Source organism: Etheostoma cragini, chromosome 14 (assembly GCF_013103735.1).
Source record: "Etheostoma cragini isolate CJK2018 chromosome 14, CSU_Ecrag_1.0, whole genome shotgun sequence".
Taxonomy (NCBI): Eukaryota; Metazoa; Chordata; class Actinopteri; order Perciformes; family Percidae; genus Etheostoma; species Etheostoma cragini.
Window position 1 is genome coordinate 22,036,043 of NC_048420.1, and position 15,657 is coordinate 22,051,699.

The 15,657-nt window shown below is 39.9% G+C and overlaps 3 protein-coding genes and 1 long non-coding RNA gene across 14 annotated transcripts in view; 3 read left to right on the plus strand and 1 right to left on the minus strand.

Moving 5' to 3' along the window:
- The first annotated feature begins 6 nt into the window (after positions 1 to 6).
- LOC117956575 lies at positions 7 to 2,620 on the plus strand. The gene is made up of 3 exons (XR_004659316.1): positions 7 to 351; positions 1,830 to 1,900; positions 2,608 to 2,620. It is a non-coding gene; the product is annotated as an uncharacterized LOC117956575 (long non-coding RNA).
- Positions 2,154 to 4,442, minus strand: tmem238a (transmembrane protein 238a). 3 transcript variants are annotated; one of them, XM_034891688.1, is made up of 3 exons: positions 4,343 to 4,442; positions 3,269 to 3,426; positions 2,154 to 2,610 (listed from the first exon to the last, which is right to left on the minus strand). In XM_034891688.1, exons 2-3 carry the CDS (start codon positions 3,420 to 3,422, stop codon positions 2,441 to 2,443), a joined length of 324 nt encoding a protein of 107 aa, XP_034747579.1. In that variant the 5' UTR covers positions 3,423 to 3,426; positions 4,343 to 4,442; the 3' UTR covers positions 2,154 to 2,440. The 3 variants fall into 3 exon arrangements, with proteins under 3 accessions (XP_034747579.1, XP_034747578.1, XP_034747577.1); XM_034891687.1 differs by having other exon boundaries at positions 4,315 to 4,397; XM_034891686.1 differs by having other exon boundaries at positions 4,220 to 4,366.
- A 53-nt stretch (positions 4,443 to 4,495) lies between these two features.
- LOC117956570 (coiled-coil domain-containing protein 106-like) lies at positions 4,496 to 10,812 on the plus strand. 2 transcript variants are annotated; one of them, XM_034891684.1, is made up of 7 exons: positions 4,496 to 4,575; positions 5,883 to 5,999; positions 6,691 to 6,882; positions 7,447 to 7,599; positions 8,039 to 8,239; positions 8,657 to 8,817; positions 9,876 to 10,812. In XM_034891684.1, the coding sequence occupies exons 2-7, from the start codon at positions 5,891 to 5,893 to the stop codon at positions 10,029 to 10,031; spliced, it is 972 nt and encodes a 323-aa protein (XP_034747575.1). In that variant the 5' UTR covers positions 4,496 to 4,575; positions 5,883 to 5,890; the 3' UTR covers positions 10,032 to 10,812. The 2 variants fall into 2 exon arrangements, with proteins under 2 accessions (XP_034747575.1, XP_034747574.1); XM_034891683.1 differs by having other exon boundaries at positions 4,534 to 4,781.
- A 1,564-nt stretch (positions 10,813 to 12,376) lies between these two features.
- The window catches only part of LOC117957073 (CCR4-NOT transcription complex subunit 3-like), a 30,141-nt gene continuing 26,860 nt past the window's right edge, over positions 12,377 to 15,657 (plus strand). For 4 of the 8 annotated variants that reach the window (XM_034892616.1, XM_034892619.1, XM_034892621.1 and 1 more), the window contains exon 1: positions 12,377 to 12,542. The gene's annotated coding sequence lies outside the window, so the exon portion shown is untranslated. Of the gene's footprint in view, positions 12,746 to 15,657 lie in introns of all 8 variants that reach the window. The other 4 variants (XM_034892618.1, XM_034892623.1, XM_034892617.1 and 1 more) reach the window with 2 other exon arrangements.

The following is a 15,657-nucleotide window of genomic DNA, read 5'->3' on the forward strand; positions in this document are numbered from 1 at the left end:
TTTTACAAAAGAAAGAAAGGTGAGAGAGGAGAATGGGAAAGTTATCAGGCCTACTTTTGGATTTGTAGTTTACAAAAAGAAGAAAAGTGAGAGACCAAAGGAGTAAATCATTTTCTCATTTACTTTCAACAAGCAACCAACAGAGAGACTGTAGCATGATGATGATGATGATGATGATGATAAATATAAAAGGTGAAGGGGATAATATGTATTTAACATAAGTAGGAGCATGAGTAGGAGAGGATCAGATTTGATGGGGAAAAGGTGACAAATGATGTTCTGGCATTTCCAACTGTGACAGCTGAAATGATTTGTCGTCTCTTTTTGTTTCAGCCCAACTCCCTCCACAATGTGAGTAGAACTTGTTTTTATTCTATTGTCTCTGGTCTGATGTGCTGTTACCAGGATGGGTTACTGCAAAACTGACATCAGTAAAGACATAGATATATAAAGTAAATTATTTTCTCACTTAGGGATTTCTCCGCTAACAGAGAGACCAAAACAATGACTGTTTCACATGACCTGGACATACTGTAGATGGGAGTAGGCCTACTAAATAACATAATATTCAATTGATAAATAAAATGGAAATAAATTGAAAGGAATACTTAGAACACTTAGAAATCATGGAGGGGTCTGAAATTGTCTTCGTTGGTGCATGTCCACTGTGAGAGACATAATCTAAAATAAAATCCAGAAATCACAATATATGATTTTTCAACTAATTATTTGTGTGATACAGCTGCAAATAAGTATTTAAACACCTGTCTATCAGCTACAACTCTGACCTTCAAAGACCTGTTAGTCTGCCTTCAAAATGTCCACCTCCACTCCATTTATTATCCTAAATTAGATGTACCTGTTTGATGTCATTGGCTGCATAAAGACACCTGTCCACCCCATAAAATCAGTAAGAATCCAACTACTAACATGGCCAAGACCAAAGAGCTGTCCAAAGACACTAGAGACAAAATTGTCCACCTCCACAAGGCTGGAAAGGGCTACGGGGAAATGTCCAAGCAGCTTGGTGAAAAAAAGGTCCACTGTTGGAGCAATCATTAGAAAATGGAAGAAGCTAAACATGACTGTCAATCTCCCTCGAACTGGGGCTCCATGCAAGATCTCACCTCGAGGGGTCTCATTGATCCTAAGAAAGGTGAGAAATCAGCCCAGAACCACACGGGAGGAGCTGGTCAATGACCTGAAAAGAGCTGGGACCACCGTTTCCAAGGTTACTGTTGGCGATCCACTAAGACGTCATGGTTTGAAATCATGCATGGCACGGGAGGTTCCCCTGCTTAAACCAGCACACGTCAAGGCCCGTCTTAAGTTTGTCAATGACCATTTGGATGATCCAGAGGAGTCATGGGAGGAAGTCATGTGGTCAGATGAGATCAAAATAGAACCTTTTGGTCATAATTCAACTAACTGTGTTTGGAGGAAGAAGAATGATGAGTACCATCTCAAGAACACCATCCCTACTGGGAAGCATGGGGGGTAGCATCATGCTTTGGGGGTGTTTTTCTGCACATGGGACAGGGCGCATGCACTGTATTAAGGAGAGGAGGACCGGGGCCATGTATTGCAAGATTTGGGGGAAAAACCTCCTTCCCCCGGTTAGAGCATTGAAGAGTGGTCTAGGCTGGGTCTTCCAACATGACAATGACCCGAAGCACACAGCCAGGATAACCAAGGAGTGGCTCTGGAAGAAGCATATCAAGGTTCTGGCGTGGCATCCCTCACAGTGGACATGCACCCACGATGAAAATTTCATGCATCCTCCTCTGTTTCTGAAAGGCAGCTCAGTAACGGTCTGTTCTTCCTTACAGCTCCTGACACAGCTCTGAGCTCTCTGAGAGACTCAATCCAGAGACCTGATTAACACACACATCCTGCACTGGTACAGCAGTCAAATATTCATTTCTCCAGTTAGACAATACCTGAATAAATAAGCTCCCACAGCAAACCTTTCTATTAAAGCCCCTAAAGGACTTGCTTTCAAACCGTGAGTATAAATATAACATGAAAGAGTCATGAAGCAAAAAGCAACATAAAAAAAAAAGTTTAAAAAAATGCATTAGGAGGTGACAAAATGTTCAGTTTGTTGCCATGTGGAATTGAAAATCAACAATAAAAAAACAAATACAACATTTATGTTTACAAATGGCTTTTATTGAAAGTGGCCACTGCTATACTGAATTTATAACACTACATATAAAAATTGAAAATCATAATAAAACAATAGCACAACTATGTAACAGAACCAGATGCACATCTGGAATTAAAATGTTTCCGACATGCTTTGTATCCTTAAGACAGGAAGAGTTTGACTTAGTGTCGGACATCGTTAGAATACTGACAAACGCAGGCATCAGAAGATTTATAACCTGAAACGTTTTCAGACTTCCTGCTGCGTGTCTCAGCGCTGGTACCGACCAGGTCAGGAGTAAGTGTTGGCCCGGTGTGTGCGGAACTTGCGGCTCAGGTTTCGAGCCAGGCGGTCTACGGCGCTGCCGATGTGTCCCAGTTCACTCTTGGACGTCAGACCGTCGATGTTTCCGCTGTACCACAGCACCCACCCGGCCAGAGACATCACCATGAACAGAGCTCCTGAAAACAGATTACTCATCAGGATTTATACATCACGACACAGTAGGGCTGGGCAATATATCAATATCATATCAATATATGACGCTAGATATCATCTTAAATTTCGGATAATGTAATATCCTGATATGACACAAGTGTTGTCTTTTCCAGGTTTTGATGCAAGTGTTCAACATCCTGTAAACAAAAGAAATATATACAGCTTTTGTGTTTGTTTGGGGAATTGATCGTGTTTTAAAAGCTTGATAAAGCAGTTCTGCAATGTTATTGTTGAGGAGTGAAACCCGGAAAGAAAATGTGTACTGATAAAATATATATTCATTCTTGTTTTAGTGCATTGATACAGTTTGTTCCATGTCTTTAAAAAAATTATCTTTACCTTTTTAACATTTGAAATTGAAACACTAGCACAAACCAAGCAACTGTCAAAAAAAGTCTCTGAATGCACAATCTCACTGAAGTAACCATTAGTCAGTCAGATCAGAACACAACTGAGAGCACAGCTCGTCATCCAACAATTCAACATGGTCATCTTTTAGCTCTGTTTTCTACTTGTATCTGCTTCCTCTTTTCTACTTTTATCTCTGTTTTCAACTTTGCGTATTTACTACTCATCATTTCTATTTCATATTGCCACTAGTGTTGGTCTGTTATATCATACCAGAATAGACCAGTAGGTCTCCAAAGTCTTGTCCTTTGATCTCCATGGGGGCGAAGACTCCCAGCAGCAGAGCGGATGCTCCCAGTAAGTCCATCAACACAGCGAAGGCCAGGGCCAGTTTACAGTGGGAGAGGCCGTCACACAGGCCCATCATCAACCTGTGGTAGAGGGAAGGAGATGTTATTACCTGAACATCAGCAGACACAAAAACCATCACAATTATATATCAGTTACTGAGATTAGCTTTTCAAAACACTTAAATGTGCCAACGTTTCAATTCAATCTGCCTCAGCCTGACATTGATAGATGCTTATAACTGGGCAACCATTTTGATGCTTTAGGTCATTTTTTATGTAAAACATGTCATGATTGCAGCTTCTTAAATGTGAGCCTTTTCTGGCTGTCCTGACATTTCTTTTTTGTATTTCTTTTACAAACAATCAATTATTGGAAAAAATATCAGCAGAAAATAATCATTCATAATTAAATGTTTGCTCACCTCATTATAACAAAGGCATCCTGCCTTTACATGAATGCCTTTGTTATAATGATATATAATAATTTCAGTCTTATATTTTACTTTTAGTACATTTTCCTAATTATGTCTACATACTTTAACTTAAGTAAGTAAGCAGGTAACATAGCAATATTAGCCACCAAGCTATCACTGATGGGATTTGTCCATCTGAAATGTTTTTTTAGGTTTAATCTGGACATTATTGTGTCTGTAAGTCTTTTAAACAACAAAACAAAATTCAAGCTTGATTTTATTATAGGCTACAAAAGATGAATAACCTAAAGGTGATTTTTTTTCTCAGTGTGCTTCATGCACTCAATTACAGAAGAGGGCCTTTCAGTTCTGACAGAGACTGACTTCATTCTGCAATTAACTTAAACTACTACTACATTTAATTTGAAACCGTCAACATGTCTACTTCCGCTTTAACTCACTTGTTTTTATCGTTCGTCCAGCAGCATTCAATCCTTATCTATCGGTTATTTTCTGAAGTTTGTCTCGTGTAGTGTTTCTTTGCTTCCGCGTTTACCTTCTCAGATAGAAGATTCTCCACCCACCTAGGCCCCGCCCCTAAGGTAACACGTTTCCGGTCTGAGTTTGGACCCGTCCCAATACTTTCTGATCCCTCCGACCAACGGCTACACACACTTCCGTCGGAGGGGGCGTCAGAAAACAAGTTTTAGAGGCGTTTTGGACAGAACATGAACGTGTTTTTTCCCAGAGGAACAACATGGTTGTGCGCATGTGCATAGCGTCGTAGGCGACACCTGTTGAAGCCACTTATAATCAGGTAATTGCAGCTCGCGCGTCCGTAGAGCAGCAGCTGTGGGTCGTTTTCAGGCTGTATTACAGAAGTATAACTGCACACAGACCTGCTGAAGACTGATAATAACAAGTGCATCCCAGTATTTGAGTTATTACTCATCAGTAGCGCTCACCTGACGGAGCTTTCAGTCATGAATCCTCAGACCGACAGAGACGATACACACCCGCCAGGTAACTGTAACATTTAGGCTAAATGGGGCTAAATGTATCCACCTTGTGCTACAAACGTACTGAATCTGTCACATTCACATGTTTGCGTTTACATGACTTATTCATGAAATAATTAGCTTATGCAACTTCTGTCCATGGACTTGACTTCTTCTTCTTCTTTTTTTTTTCACAATAATATACATTTTTCCTGAGCCTGCCTGCAGTTCAGGCTCAACATATCACTTTCTGGCTCTAAACTGCCTTTTAAAAGTCATCATTATTAATAAGCTGACCCGTTTTAGACCACGTTGTTATGCCCTAATATCCCATTTAGTTGTGCATGCTGAACATCTTTTTGGTCTATGTTATGACTATTTTACTGATGTAAAACCGATTTTTACTTTATTTCCACGCATTTTGTTTTTAAAAACAAAATAAAACTTGTTTTATTCTTGACATTCTGTAGCATAGGATATATATGATCTTTAATTAATATTTTATACTTACACTTTTTATACGTTAGCTATACAGTATATATTCTTTAATATTTTTTTATTTTATGTAAAGCACGAGCTCTATATGGGTAACCCACCTAAGTTTTAACTTTATCATTAGAGCTGAAACAGTAACAGTAATTCATGTACAACACTTTAGATATTGATTTGTTGTTCAAATCACTGATTTTATTAGGCTAAAATGCTAAACATTCTCTATTCCCAGTTTATTAAATGTGAAGATTTTCTTCTTTGCTCTTACTCTATATTTGAAGACATCATCTTGGGTTCTTGGCCTTTTTTCAGCTAATATTTGGGCGGTTAGGTTGTGTAGATCCTGACACATCTTGTCTTACGACTTATTTAATTTGGGCCTAAACAATAGACAGACTCATTAAATACATGCTGTGTGAAGATAGTAGAGCAGCTGGAAATCGTTTCATGCTCTAAAACACTGTGGTAAATGTTTTAAAGAGTTAAATCAATTAATAAAAGGAGTTATATCAGGACACCTTACAGATAGAGTGGGACACTGATACAGATATATTAGTTGTGGTAGACTTAACTGCCTGTGTTGTTCTGTGTGTGTGTGTGTGTGTGTGTGTGTGTGTGTGTGTGTGATTGTCAGGGCACTATATGCCCCAATCCACATCAGGAGGAGGAGGTTTGTATCTGGATGCCTACGAAGTCTCCTTCCCGCTGGATGAAAGTAATGAGAGGCCGCCTGTATATCAGCATGTTGACGGTACGCCACGTCTACTACACATGACTACTGCTGTCCTAGTTTGGACCAGTTTTTATAATGCAGCACTAACATATTGTGATTGTAAGTTTTCTGCAGGTCACAGTTCTCATGCTGCGTGCAACACATGTTGTATGTGACCAATGGGTTGGGAATTTTAAGTGGAAATAGATTTTGAGAGAGTTAACCTGCTTTGATACACATGTTAAACTCCACAGAAATCCATTAAAGTTGAAATATAAAGGTTGCAACCATATTTCCTTTACATAAACTGTATTTTATCTAAATTTGAAGAGTGTTATTATATAATATTGGGAATGTTAAAGTATGTTTTTTTTCTTGTTTTTCAATGGAGTCCATAGGTGTACTTTTCAAGGGGTTTGGGGGGGGGGGGGTTACAACACCGCAATAATTAAAACTGGCCAGAGCAACCTACCCCAATAACCTACTATAATTTCCTTTACATAAAAAAGACATTTATTTTGGAGCAAATGTCACCAGAATGCAAAAATAAAGTGTTTGAGGTTCAAACATTTCTTTTTGCTCTACACCCCCAATGTCAAACACAAAGTTACACTCTTGGTGGAGTCCTATTAGAACAACACAATGATGCTGTGACATTGTGGTACTGTGTTGAAACCGTCCCTGAGGTTTGGGAGAAAACACTTGTCTCCAACATCTCCTGCTCCTGCAGAGCCCGTGGTGCAGGAGTCTCCTCATGCCCAGTACAGCCCTTTCATCCTGGTGTCGAACCTGCGAGCGCACCTGTACGTCACGCTGGAGAAGAACGCCTGGCTGCAGAAGCGCATCGAGGAGCTGGAGGAGGAACGCAACTTCCTGCGCTGTCAGCTGGACCGCTTCATCGTGAGCATGAGGCCCCCGGAGGGTGAGCAGCCGGGGAAACACGTCTGTCGTGTTAAGTTATGAGGAAATTAAAAAACAAAAAGTGAAAAAGGCATAAAATGTTCTGATTATGGATTTCTCCAAAGCAACATAATGCATGCTTAAAAAGATTTACATGTTAAAGGGACAGTTTACCACAAAATCCTGTCCATGATTTCTCCTGCACGGTGATACGGTGGGGAGGTGTAGTCCGTTAGAAGGAAAATAGTTCCTAGAGTACACGGAACTGATCCCAACCAGGTCTTTGGATTATGAGTGTCACCTAGTTTCTTTATATTAGAGAGATGGCAGAGATCTCTACGGCCAATATCTCCAGCACTGGGCAACTCCTATCAAAACAATCTACATTGATAAATAGTGCTACAGGTAAGAGGAAAAATATCTATTTTTGATTTGGGGTGAACTGTCCCTTTTTCAGGCTGCCAAACATTTGCCCATCAGTTTTCCCTAATCCCCAAAAATCTAATGTGCATTTAGTTTGTTTTCCTATTTTTGGGTCTTTGCTTGTTTTCCTGGACCTGGACAGTATTATTCTAATCCCGTGCAGTGACAGAGTGGTGTGGGGACTCCCAGCGTAGTGTGAAGGTCCAGCCTGCCAGCTCTCCCTCTCCTCCCTCCCCCATGACAACCAGGTCTGGGATGACCCTCAAACGCCTGCAGGGACCAGGACCTCGGACCCGTCGCAGCAGTGCCATCCCTGGTGAGCAAATTGCTGCACTTCTAATGTGTTAGCAATGTTAAACTTTGACATTGGAACATGCATAATACGGTAAGGATAACTTAGGTATTTTCAAACTGGACCCTCAGCCTATTCTCCCATGTTTTGTGTCTAAGTGACTAATGGAAACAACATTTTTGAAAGTAGTAGTAGTTTTTGTTAAACATGAAACAGCCCCAAAACCATCATTGCCAAACCCACCAGACTCCATGTAAATAAACAATACTTTAAGCGTGTATAGAGGCATCATATTTCCACATGTAAATGGGTAAATTAAGGGATTATTTCCAACAAACCAGAGTGGTGATTGTTGGTGGAAAGACAAACCAAGACGGCTTGTAAAGTGTGTTTTACGATGACAAAAGTACTGTTTATTTGAATGGAGTCTGGTGGGTTTCCGCTCTGCTTTCCACAGCTGCGGTGAAGCAGGAGTTTCACCTGGAGGAGGATAAATACTACACCGAGGACGAGTACGTGGAGGAAGAGGAGGAGGAGGAGGAAGACGACGAGTCGTCTGTGGAGCAGGGCTCAAAGAAGAAGGGCCGAGGGCGAGACGGCGGAGAGCCGAGGATGAAGATGAGGAGGATCTTCAGGATCACCCACGGGAGGGAGAGACAGAGAGGTACGTAGGCTGCCGTACTACTGTACAGATGTCCAGATGTCAGGTAGAGTTTTAATGAGCGTTGAGAAGGTGCAGCTGTTTGGAGCATTGTAACCATGGAGAAAGGATGAGGGATTCAAGTGTATAAGTGGAAACTGAAGAAGTTGTTTTTCAGTCAATCTCTGTACCTGTTGACAGTGTATTGGCTCCTTACGCAAGTAAAACCTTTAAAATGACTTCAGTGATCTCTTTGTTTTCTTTTGGTAATATCTTTTATAACAGTATTAATCCTCTATTACAAGTGACCGTTTTTCCGGAAAATGTAAATTCAGCGAATTGATAAGTTTGAAAAGGAAATTCTGAGCTTTAGGTCCTAATTGATTGGCAGCAATCCTCAGTCTTCATTTTTCTCCTCTCTCTCTCTTTCCCCCTCACCAGTTAAAGACCCTGAGGGGGTTTTGATTCGTTATAAGAAGATCCTGACGACCTACCAGCGGGTGAGGAGCATGTCCCGAGCCTTCCAGATCCACGGAGTGGACAGAAACACCATGGCCTCCACCTCCCCCATCGCAGAGCTGCTGCTGGTGGCTGAAGAGAAGGTCTGATTTTTAATGTTCCTGTTCATGATAGTATCTGGACTCAGTGATGCACTGAAAGTCAGTCATTCATCTTTTATAATGTCAACAACCTGCGCTAGTAAAACAAATATGCTGTATATTTCAATGTGAGTATAATTCAAGGGCTCAAACGTGTAGTTTTGTTTTAGTTTAGGAGCAGATTTATTACTTTTATGTAAGTTCTGTGTTACCTTTTGCGACATTTAAAGTGCTCATATTATGGTCATTTCCAGGTTCTCAATTATATTTAGAGGTTGTACCAGAACAGGTTTACATGGTTTAATTGTCCACAAACACCATATTTTTGTTGTACTGCACATTGCTGCAGCTTTCTTTTCACCCTGTGTGTTCAGCTCTCAGTTTAAGCTACAGAGTGAGGCATTGCACTTCTGTTCCATTTTTGTTGGGAGTTGTACATGTGCAGTACCTAGGCAAGGACTACTAGCCAGTCAGGAGCAGAGTATGAGAGCATGCAACGCTAGCAGCTAGACAAGTATTATAACATGTGTTACAAAGTGACGCACGTTCGCCACGGACGTAAAGGCTGGACTACAAAGTGCTGTTTGAGCAGGTTGTGAACAGTGTTTTCTGTTGGAGTTGGTAAGTCCCTTTGTGGGGGACTTTATGCTTTTATTTCACTTTGAAAACCTATAACATGCACAGAAAAGATACATAACACTATAAAGGAAAGGGAAAAGCCCAAAAGCATTATATGAGCACGTTATGGTATTTACTTGATCCCAGGGTATAGAATAAATAAAAAAACTACAATCATTAATCAGTTCTCTAATCAGTTATTCTATTACAGGCGGATGCTTAAAAAAAGGATTCCTAAAACCCAACTGTGCTACATGTGTGAAAGAACGAGTCAGGGGTGGTTTCTGCTCGGTTTCTGAAGTACACGCCTGTCTGTAAACTGTTTTGGTACAAATACAGCAATGGTAAAAGTACTGCAATGCAAAACTTTATTTTACAGAACAATGTGACCACATTGATGTAAACACTCACTAACTTAATGAAGCCTTCTGATGTTCCTGCAGATGGCGGAGGTCGGGGAGTTCGAGGCGTCGAAGGAGAAGCTTCTGGACTACGCCCGGCGGTGCTACAAGACCATGGACGAGCAGACGCACGCCAAGGTCCAGAGCATGAAGAAGACTCACAAGCTGCTGCCCATCTCCTACAGGTTCAGGAACTGACCGAAAAGAAGGAAAGGACGAGGAAAGGCTGGAACAGACAGCAGGTTTATAGTTATTTTGGTTTGCACTTTCATTTTTGTTTTGCCTTACAGTAAGAAGAGGAAATTTGGGGATGTGAAGATTAGACGCCACGTTACAGGATCCATTTAGTTTGACTGCAGTTTCTACCTAAATGTTAGATTTATTCATATTTATGATGGTTGTGCAGCTGTTACGGTTAGCAGGATTTATTTTTTCTGTATTTCAGGGGTATTGAAGATTGTGGAAGTTGAAGTTACATGAAGTTACTTTTTGCTTAACCTCAGGAATTAACTGAAGTTATACATTAGTTAGAAGACTCTCTATTTGGAATTATAGGCCTTGAAAACAAGTTTACATTTCAAATTGCACTGACTGATTTTTTTTATGACTGCAAACATTTCACAGAGCAAGTATTGATGTTAATGTGTCAAAGATTGTTGAAGAGTTTGTTCTATTTAAGGACGCCAGATGATTGTTTACTAAATTGCCTTTTTTGTATAGAAAATAGAGAAATATTTATTTGCTTTAATAATTTTTGACACAGCATTTTGTAGTCTATAAACAATTATTTTTCTAAAATATATACATTAAATCTGTATTATTGAAAGAAAAAAAAACATTTGTTTGTTCATATACCTCGTACCTAAGTTATAAATTGTATTTGTGTTGGCCAAATGGGCGTGCTGATGTTTAATAAACTGTGTGAGATCAGAACGATTGAAATGTCACATCATGCAAGACAGTAAAAGACTTTAAATGTCTGATTGTTTGTTTCTTAACAATCAGGATACAATTCACAAAGAGTGTAAATGATGTTATGAGGTCTTTGAGTCGAGCATTCACAGGACAGTAAAATAAATAACATTTTTTCTTGCATAGCATCTTTAAAAACACTGTTACACACTTTGCAACACACTTAACTCCATTTCACATTTTTTCCATTTATTTGCTGAATGCAACATTATGATTCAATTAAAAAAAGATTAAATTCTTAAAACAATACATTTTATTACCAAATGGGTTTTTCACTTGAAGGAATTTGTCCATTGCAACACTATGAGACAGAAAAAAAGAAAAAGAAGCACTGCAACAGTCAAAAACTCAGTAAAATAGAAAATTACAACAAAACAATCAAATCTACTATAAACACTATTATAAGAATATGTGCGATATAACTGTTTTAAAATGAGTAAGTTGAAAGTTCAGGATGTGCAAAGGTACACGGTACAAAACGTGCAATACTATAGACCAAGATGTGTGTTAATGATTCATCCTGACCACGGATTTACATCGTGATTATGTATTTATCATCGAAATCTGGAGAAATAAAGGAGACTTACAGATTCTGCTGAAAATATCTTAATTATGATAACTGGTGTGTACTATGGGTTTGGAGCATGTACTTTTACGGCAGCTTGCAGACTGAAGCTCCCCCCAGTGGAGCAAAGGAGTAATGCAAAGGTTTATATATTGTGCTGTTATGTTTTATATAGTCTATGGTTATTATAACCTTAGTGATTCATAAAGTCATAGCTTGAACTAAGCCAGTGGCTGGTTTCTGAAATTATGATTTGGGACCAAAAACAGATTGGGCTTCATTAACAAGTTTAATACATAGTGGTCATAGCGTGTGCATGTGTCCCTGCAACAGACATGAGCCAGAAAAACCTTTTAAGGCGACATGTTTTAAAGTAGATATTTAACACATTTATTTATTTATTGTTTAATTCCACATGGGCACGTCTTTATTTTATCAATATAGCTATTTTTACATTATGATTTAATGTTGTAATGATTTACGATTAGTTTCCCATTTTTTATGTAAATGTGTTTGTAAACACTCTGAATATAACTTTATTTCTAGTGTATCGTAATCATCCACTTTGTTGTTTTTGCAGCCTTTCTTGCTTTTCTTTTTTTATTGTTACATTGTTCATTTTCAGCATATGTCAGAATCAGAATCAGCTTTATTTATATTATTTATATTATATTTATATGTGAGCTAAAGTTTGAAAAAAATCTAATACAAATAAACGATAACTTACTTTTATAAGCTAGTACATAATAAACAAATCCTTATTTAGCTGCTTAGAAAAGGCTTAGTGGAACTAAATTTCCCAGAACACCCTGCGTCTGGGAGGGGGGGCGTGAAACCGAATGCACACTTTGACCTTTTCAAACGTCCAATCAGAGCGGGAGTTTTTCCGGATGTAGTAAAATCAGCCTCTCGTGACCGACAGCATGATTCGACGAATAGTAGCACAGGAGTGGCAGCAGCGAACCAATCACAGAAGAGGTAGGCGGGACTCCTGTCCAACAGGGCATCGGAGGAGGAGGTGTTCCTGGTGGCCATCTTGGATGTGCGGAGTGATTGTTTAGCGAGAAGAATTGACATTTTTTATATTAGAAAAATACCCTTTATACAGAATCGTTGAAGATTTACGGGAGTGGATCGACTGAGGCAAGAAATCGTAACTCGGAAAGATCCAGGTAAATTGGTCGCAGACTCAAAGGTGATGCATTTATGTGTCTTCTCACCCCCTTCTCTCTTTGCCTCTCTCCCCTTTCCAATTTGTGTCTCCCACATCAAATAGCGCAGCCGGTGGGAAGCTGCAGCTCTCCACACTGACAAGACATCAACTTGTGTTTTTGCTGCTAAAAAGAAAACGCACAACTTCCCCTACTGAGTCGCGGTGTGTAAACTTAGTTTGAAAGTGTGTGTGCTCGCATGTTGGTGCCCACAGGCTGCTACTGGCACAAATGATGCCCGCATTGTTTATAAACATCCCGGGCTAAAACGATGTGTGTCCCTCGGTCCGAGAACACGGCACGGACCTTCGGTTTAGCTAACGTTAGCCCCGACAACCCTTCAGTTTCTAGACTTTCCTATAAAACGCTCCGAGGGTAAAAGTGTCTCCAGTGAGTCCTAACTCAACTGGCCAGGGTGCGCGTGTGTTAGCAGGACTCAAGGGCCTGTGTGCAGATATGTGCACCTGTTTGGAGAAGTAATGCTAAAGCTAACTTTTTGTTTTTTTCGTTAACTGTCTTATGTATTTAACTCGTGTTAGACTGCAATTACAAAATTGTGTCTTAGTTTCAATTATTCACTTTCAGTTTATTTTCTCAAAAATATAGTTAAGCTGAAATGATGTCTTTCGGGCCAGTGTATTTAGTCAATTAAACAACATTTAAACCATAAATAATCTTAGAAAAGATAGAAACGGAAGTGGATGGGTGCATTAAAAAAGTGACGTTAGTTATATTTGACCTAGATTTTATCTAGGTCAAATATTTAAAGTAAGTACTTGATAGTGGGATACTTTCCTTTTATCGTATATAGCGATGTTTCCGATTTTATAGATCATAATGATACTATATGTCACATAAATTTCAAAATATTTTTTTTATAAACACTCACTGGCCACTTTATTAGTTGCACCTTTCTAGTACCTGGTTGGACCCCCTTTTACCTTTTTTTTTAATACGGCTTTAATTCTGCTAGATAAACATTTCTCGGAGCATATGGTCCATATGGACATGATAGTGACACGCAGTTGCTGCAGATCAGTCGGGTGTCCATCCAATAATGCAAATTCCCCCCCCCCCCCCCCTCATTCCACCACATCCGAAAAAGGTAATCTGTTGGATTGAGATCTGGTGACTGGAGTTCATTTAAGGACAGTAAAGTTGTTGTCATGTTCAAGAGGCCAGTTTGAGCTGATTTGAGTTTGACACGGCGGGAAGTAGCCGTTAGAAGATGGGTACACTGTCGTCATAAAGGGATGGACGAGGTCAGCAACAGTGCTCGGGCAGGCCGTGTTTAACCCTTATGTTGTCCTTGGGTCAATGTTGACAGTCAATTTAATATTTTTTGTCACAAAAAATAGTCCGTCTATATAAGGTTTTGGACCAAAAAACTAACTCAAACTTCAAAAAACTTTGGGGAAAAAACAACAAAAAGCACCCACAACATTGAAAAAGTGACAAAAAAGTCAGAAAAAGCGATCATAATGTTGAAAAAAAGTGACTAAAATGTTTTCTTTTCATGGTGTACGGGAAGACAACACAAGGGTTAAGCAATGCTCAGTTAGTAGTGAGGGACCGAAGTGTAGAAAGCAAATATCCCCCTCACCATTTCCCCACCACCAGCCTGAACCGACGTTGATACCGGACAGGATGTATCCATGCTTTCACGTTGCTGAACCCAATTCTGACCCTACCATCTGAATGTCGCAGCAGAAATCGAGACTCCTCAGACCGGGCAACCTTTTCCAATCTTCTGTTGTCCAACTCTGGAGAGCCCGTGCCAACTCTTGCCTCAGTTTCCTGTTCTTAGCTTGACAGGAGTGGCACCCAGTGGGATCCTCTTCTTCTTCAGGGTCCAACGTGTTGTGCGTTCAGAGATGCTCTTCTGCTTAACTTGGTTTTAATAAGTGCCAACGAGAAAATGGAGGATAAGAGACGAGAGATGACATTAAAACAATAGTTCCTGGCCAGACTTGAACCAGGTACGCTGCAATTACCTGGCTAGCGTCTTATATCCTTGGTCCATCCGGAACACCTTTATATTAGGCCTGCACGGTTAATCGCTATAAAATTGCGATCTTGATTAACACTGTTCACCATTACATTTTTAAAGAAGTTTGTTTTTCTTTAAGACTTCAGTCCTAATTTAATTTTACGAGCCGATTGCATCCAATAGGTTTTAAAGAGCTGCAATGGTCTCCCTTCTCTTCATCAAAGCCTCTATGTCTACAGGCTTGTGGTGATGCACAATGTGCCATAGGGGCCAAAAAAAATCTATGTCTAATGAAGTTCTTGAGTCTAAAATGGTTGACTTTGGATCTTAAAAGAGACCCTGACTAAATGTGAAGCGAGATTTTATGTTTCACGTTGGCAAGTACTGCAGACTCTTAAGCTTTGATGCCTACATGTCAAATTTTAAAGGAAGCCACGAATCTTGTAAACATCCATAAAAAGTCATTTTCAGTTGTCATACTTTTCCTACCTGCTCATCTGATTCTAATTTAATCTGAATTGGAACATCGGGTAACAGTACAACCTCTTCTAAAGGCAGCCCTCAAATATTCACACAGTCACTTGCTACTTGCAGCAGGCTGTTTATGATATGTCTTTTTCTATAGGAGTGAAACACGACATGTTAAGACATTTCCGACAACCATAGCAGAGTTTGATTGCAGAATCAACCACAAATATCAACAATTCCCTTCAGCGTAAGATCTCAAGTTAGCGCGTCCCGGTGCGGCTGAAGCATGTCGTGCTGAGGCAGCGAGAACAGGGCAGTAAAGGCGACAAGTTCAAACTTGTTCTCTGGTGTTGATGAAAAACATTTTAAAAAAAGGTCAAAATCATCAGCTGATAATGACATTGAGCAGGTATTACAAGTATTACATTATACGGGGGGGGGGGTTTTAGTCACATTGAATTTCTGTAAGGACACTTTGGAGGATAAAGGCCAAGCTGCTCCTCTGTCATCAGGGGTTCAGTGTGTTGCCCAAAGACACTTCAGCAGGGCAGCTACTTATTAATTAAAAGGAAGAGAGAGGTCTCCACACTTCTCCCCGTATGTCTCCTCTTTCCCATC

What these genes read in the sequence shown, in the direction of transcription:
- LOC117956570 (XM_034891683.1), top strand. Translation starts at nt 4,742, where the DNA reads ATGAATCCTCAGACCGACAGAGACGATACACACCCGCCAG. An exon ending in AGACGATACACACCCGCCAG is followed by an intron (nt 4,782 to 5,882) that starts GTAACTGTAACA and finishes TGTGATTGTCAG; the next exon opens with GGCACTATATGCCCCAATCC. An exon ending in TCGCAGCAGTGCCATCCCTG is followed by an intron (nt 7,600 to 8,038) that starts GTGAGCAAATTG and finishes CCACAGCTGCGG; the next exon opens with TGAAGCAGGAGTTTCACCTG.
- tmem238a (XM_034891688.1), bottom strand. Translation starts at nt 3,422, where the DNA reads ATGATGGGCCTGTGTGACGGCCTCTCCCACTGTAAACTGGCCCTGGCC. An exon ending in AGACCTACTGGTCTATTCTG is followed by an intron (nt 2,611 to 3,268) that starts GTATGATATAAC and finishes ATCTGTTTTCAG; the next exon opens with GAGCTCTGTTCATGGTGATG.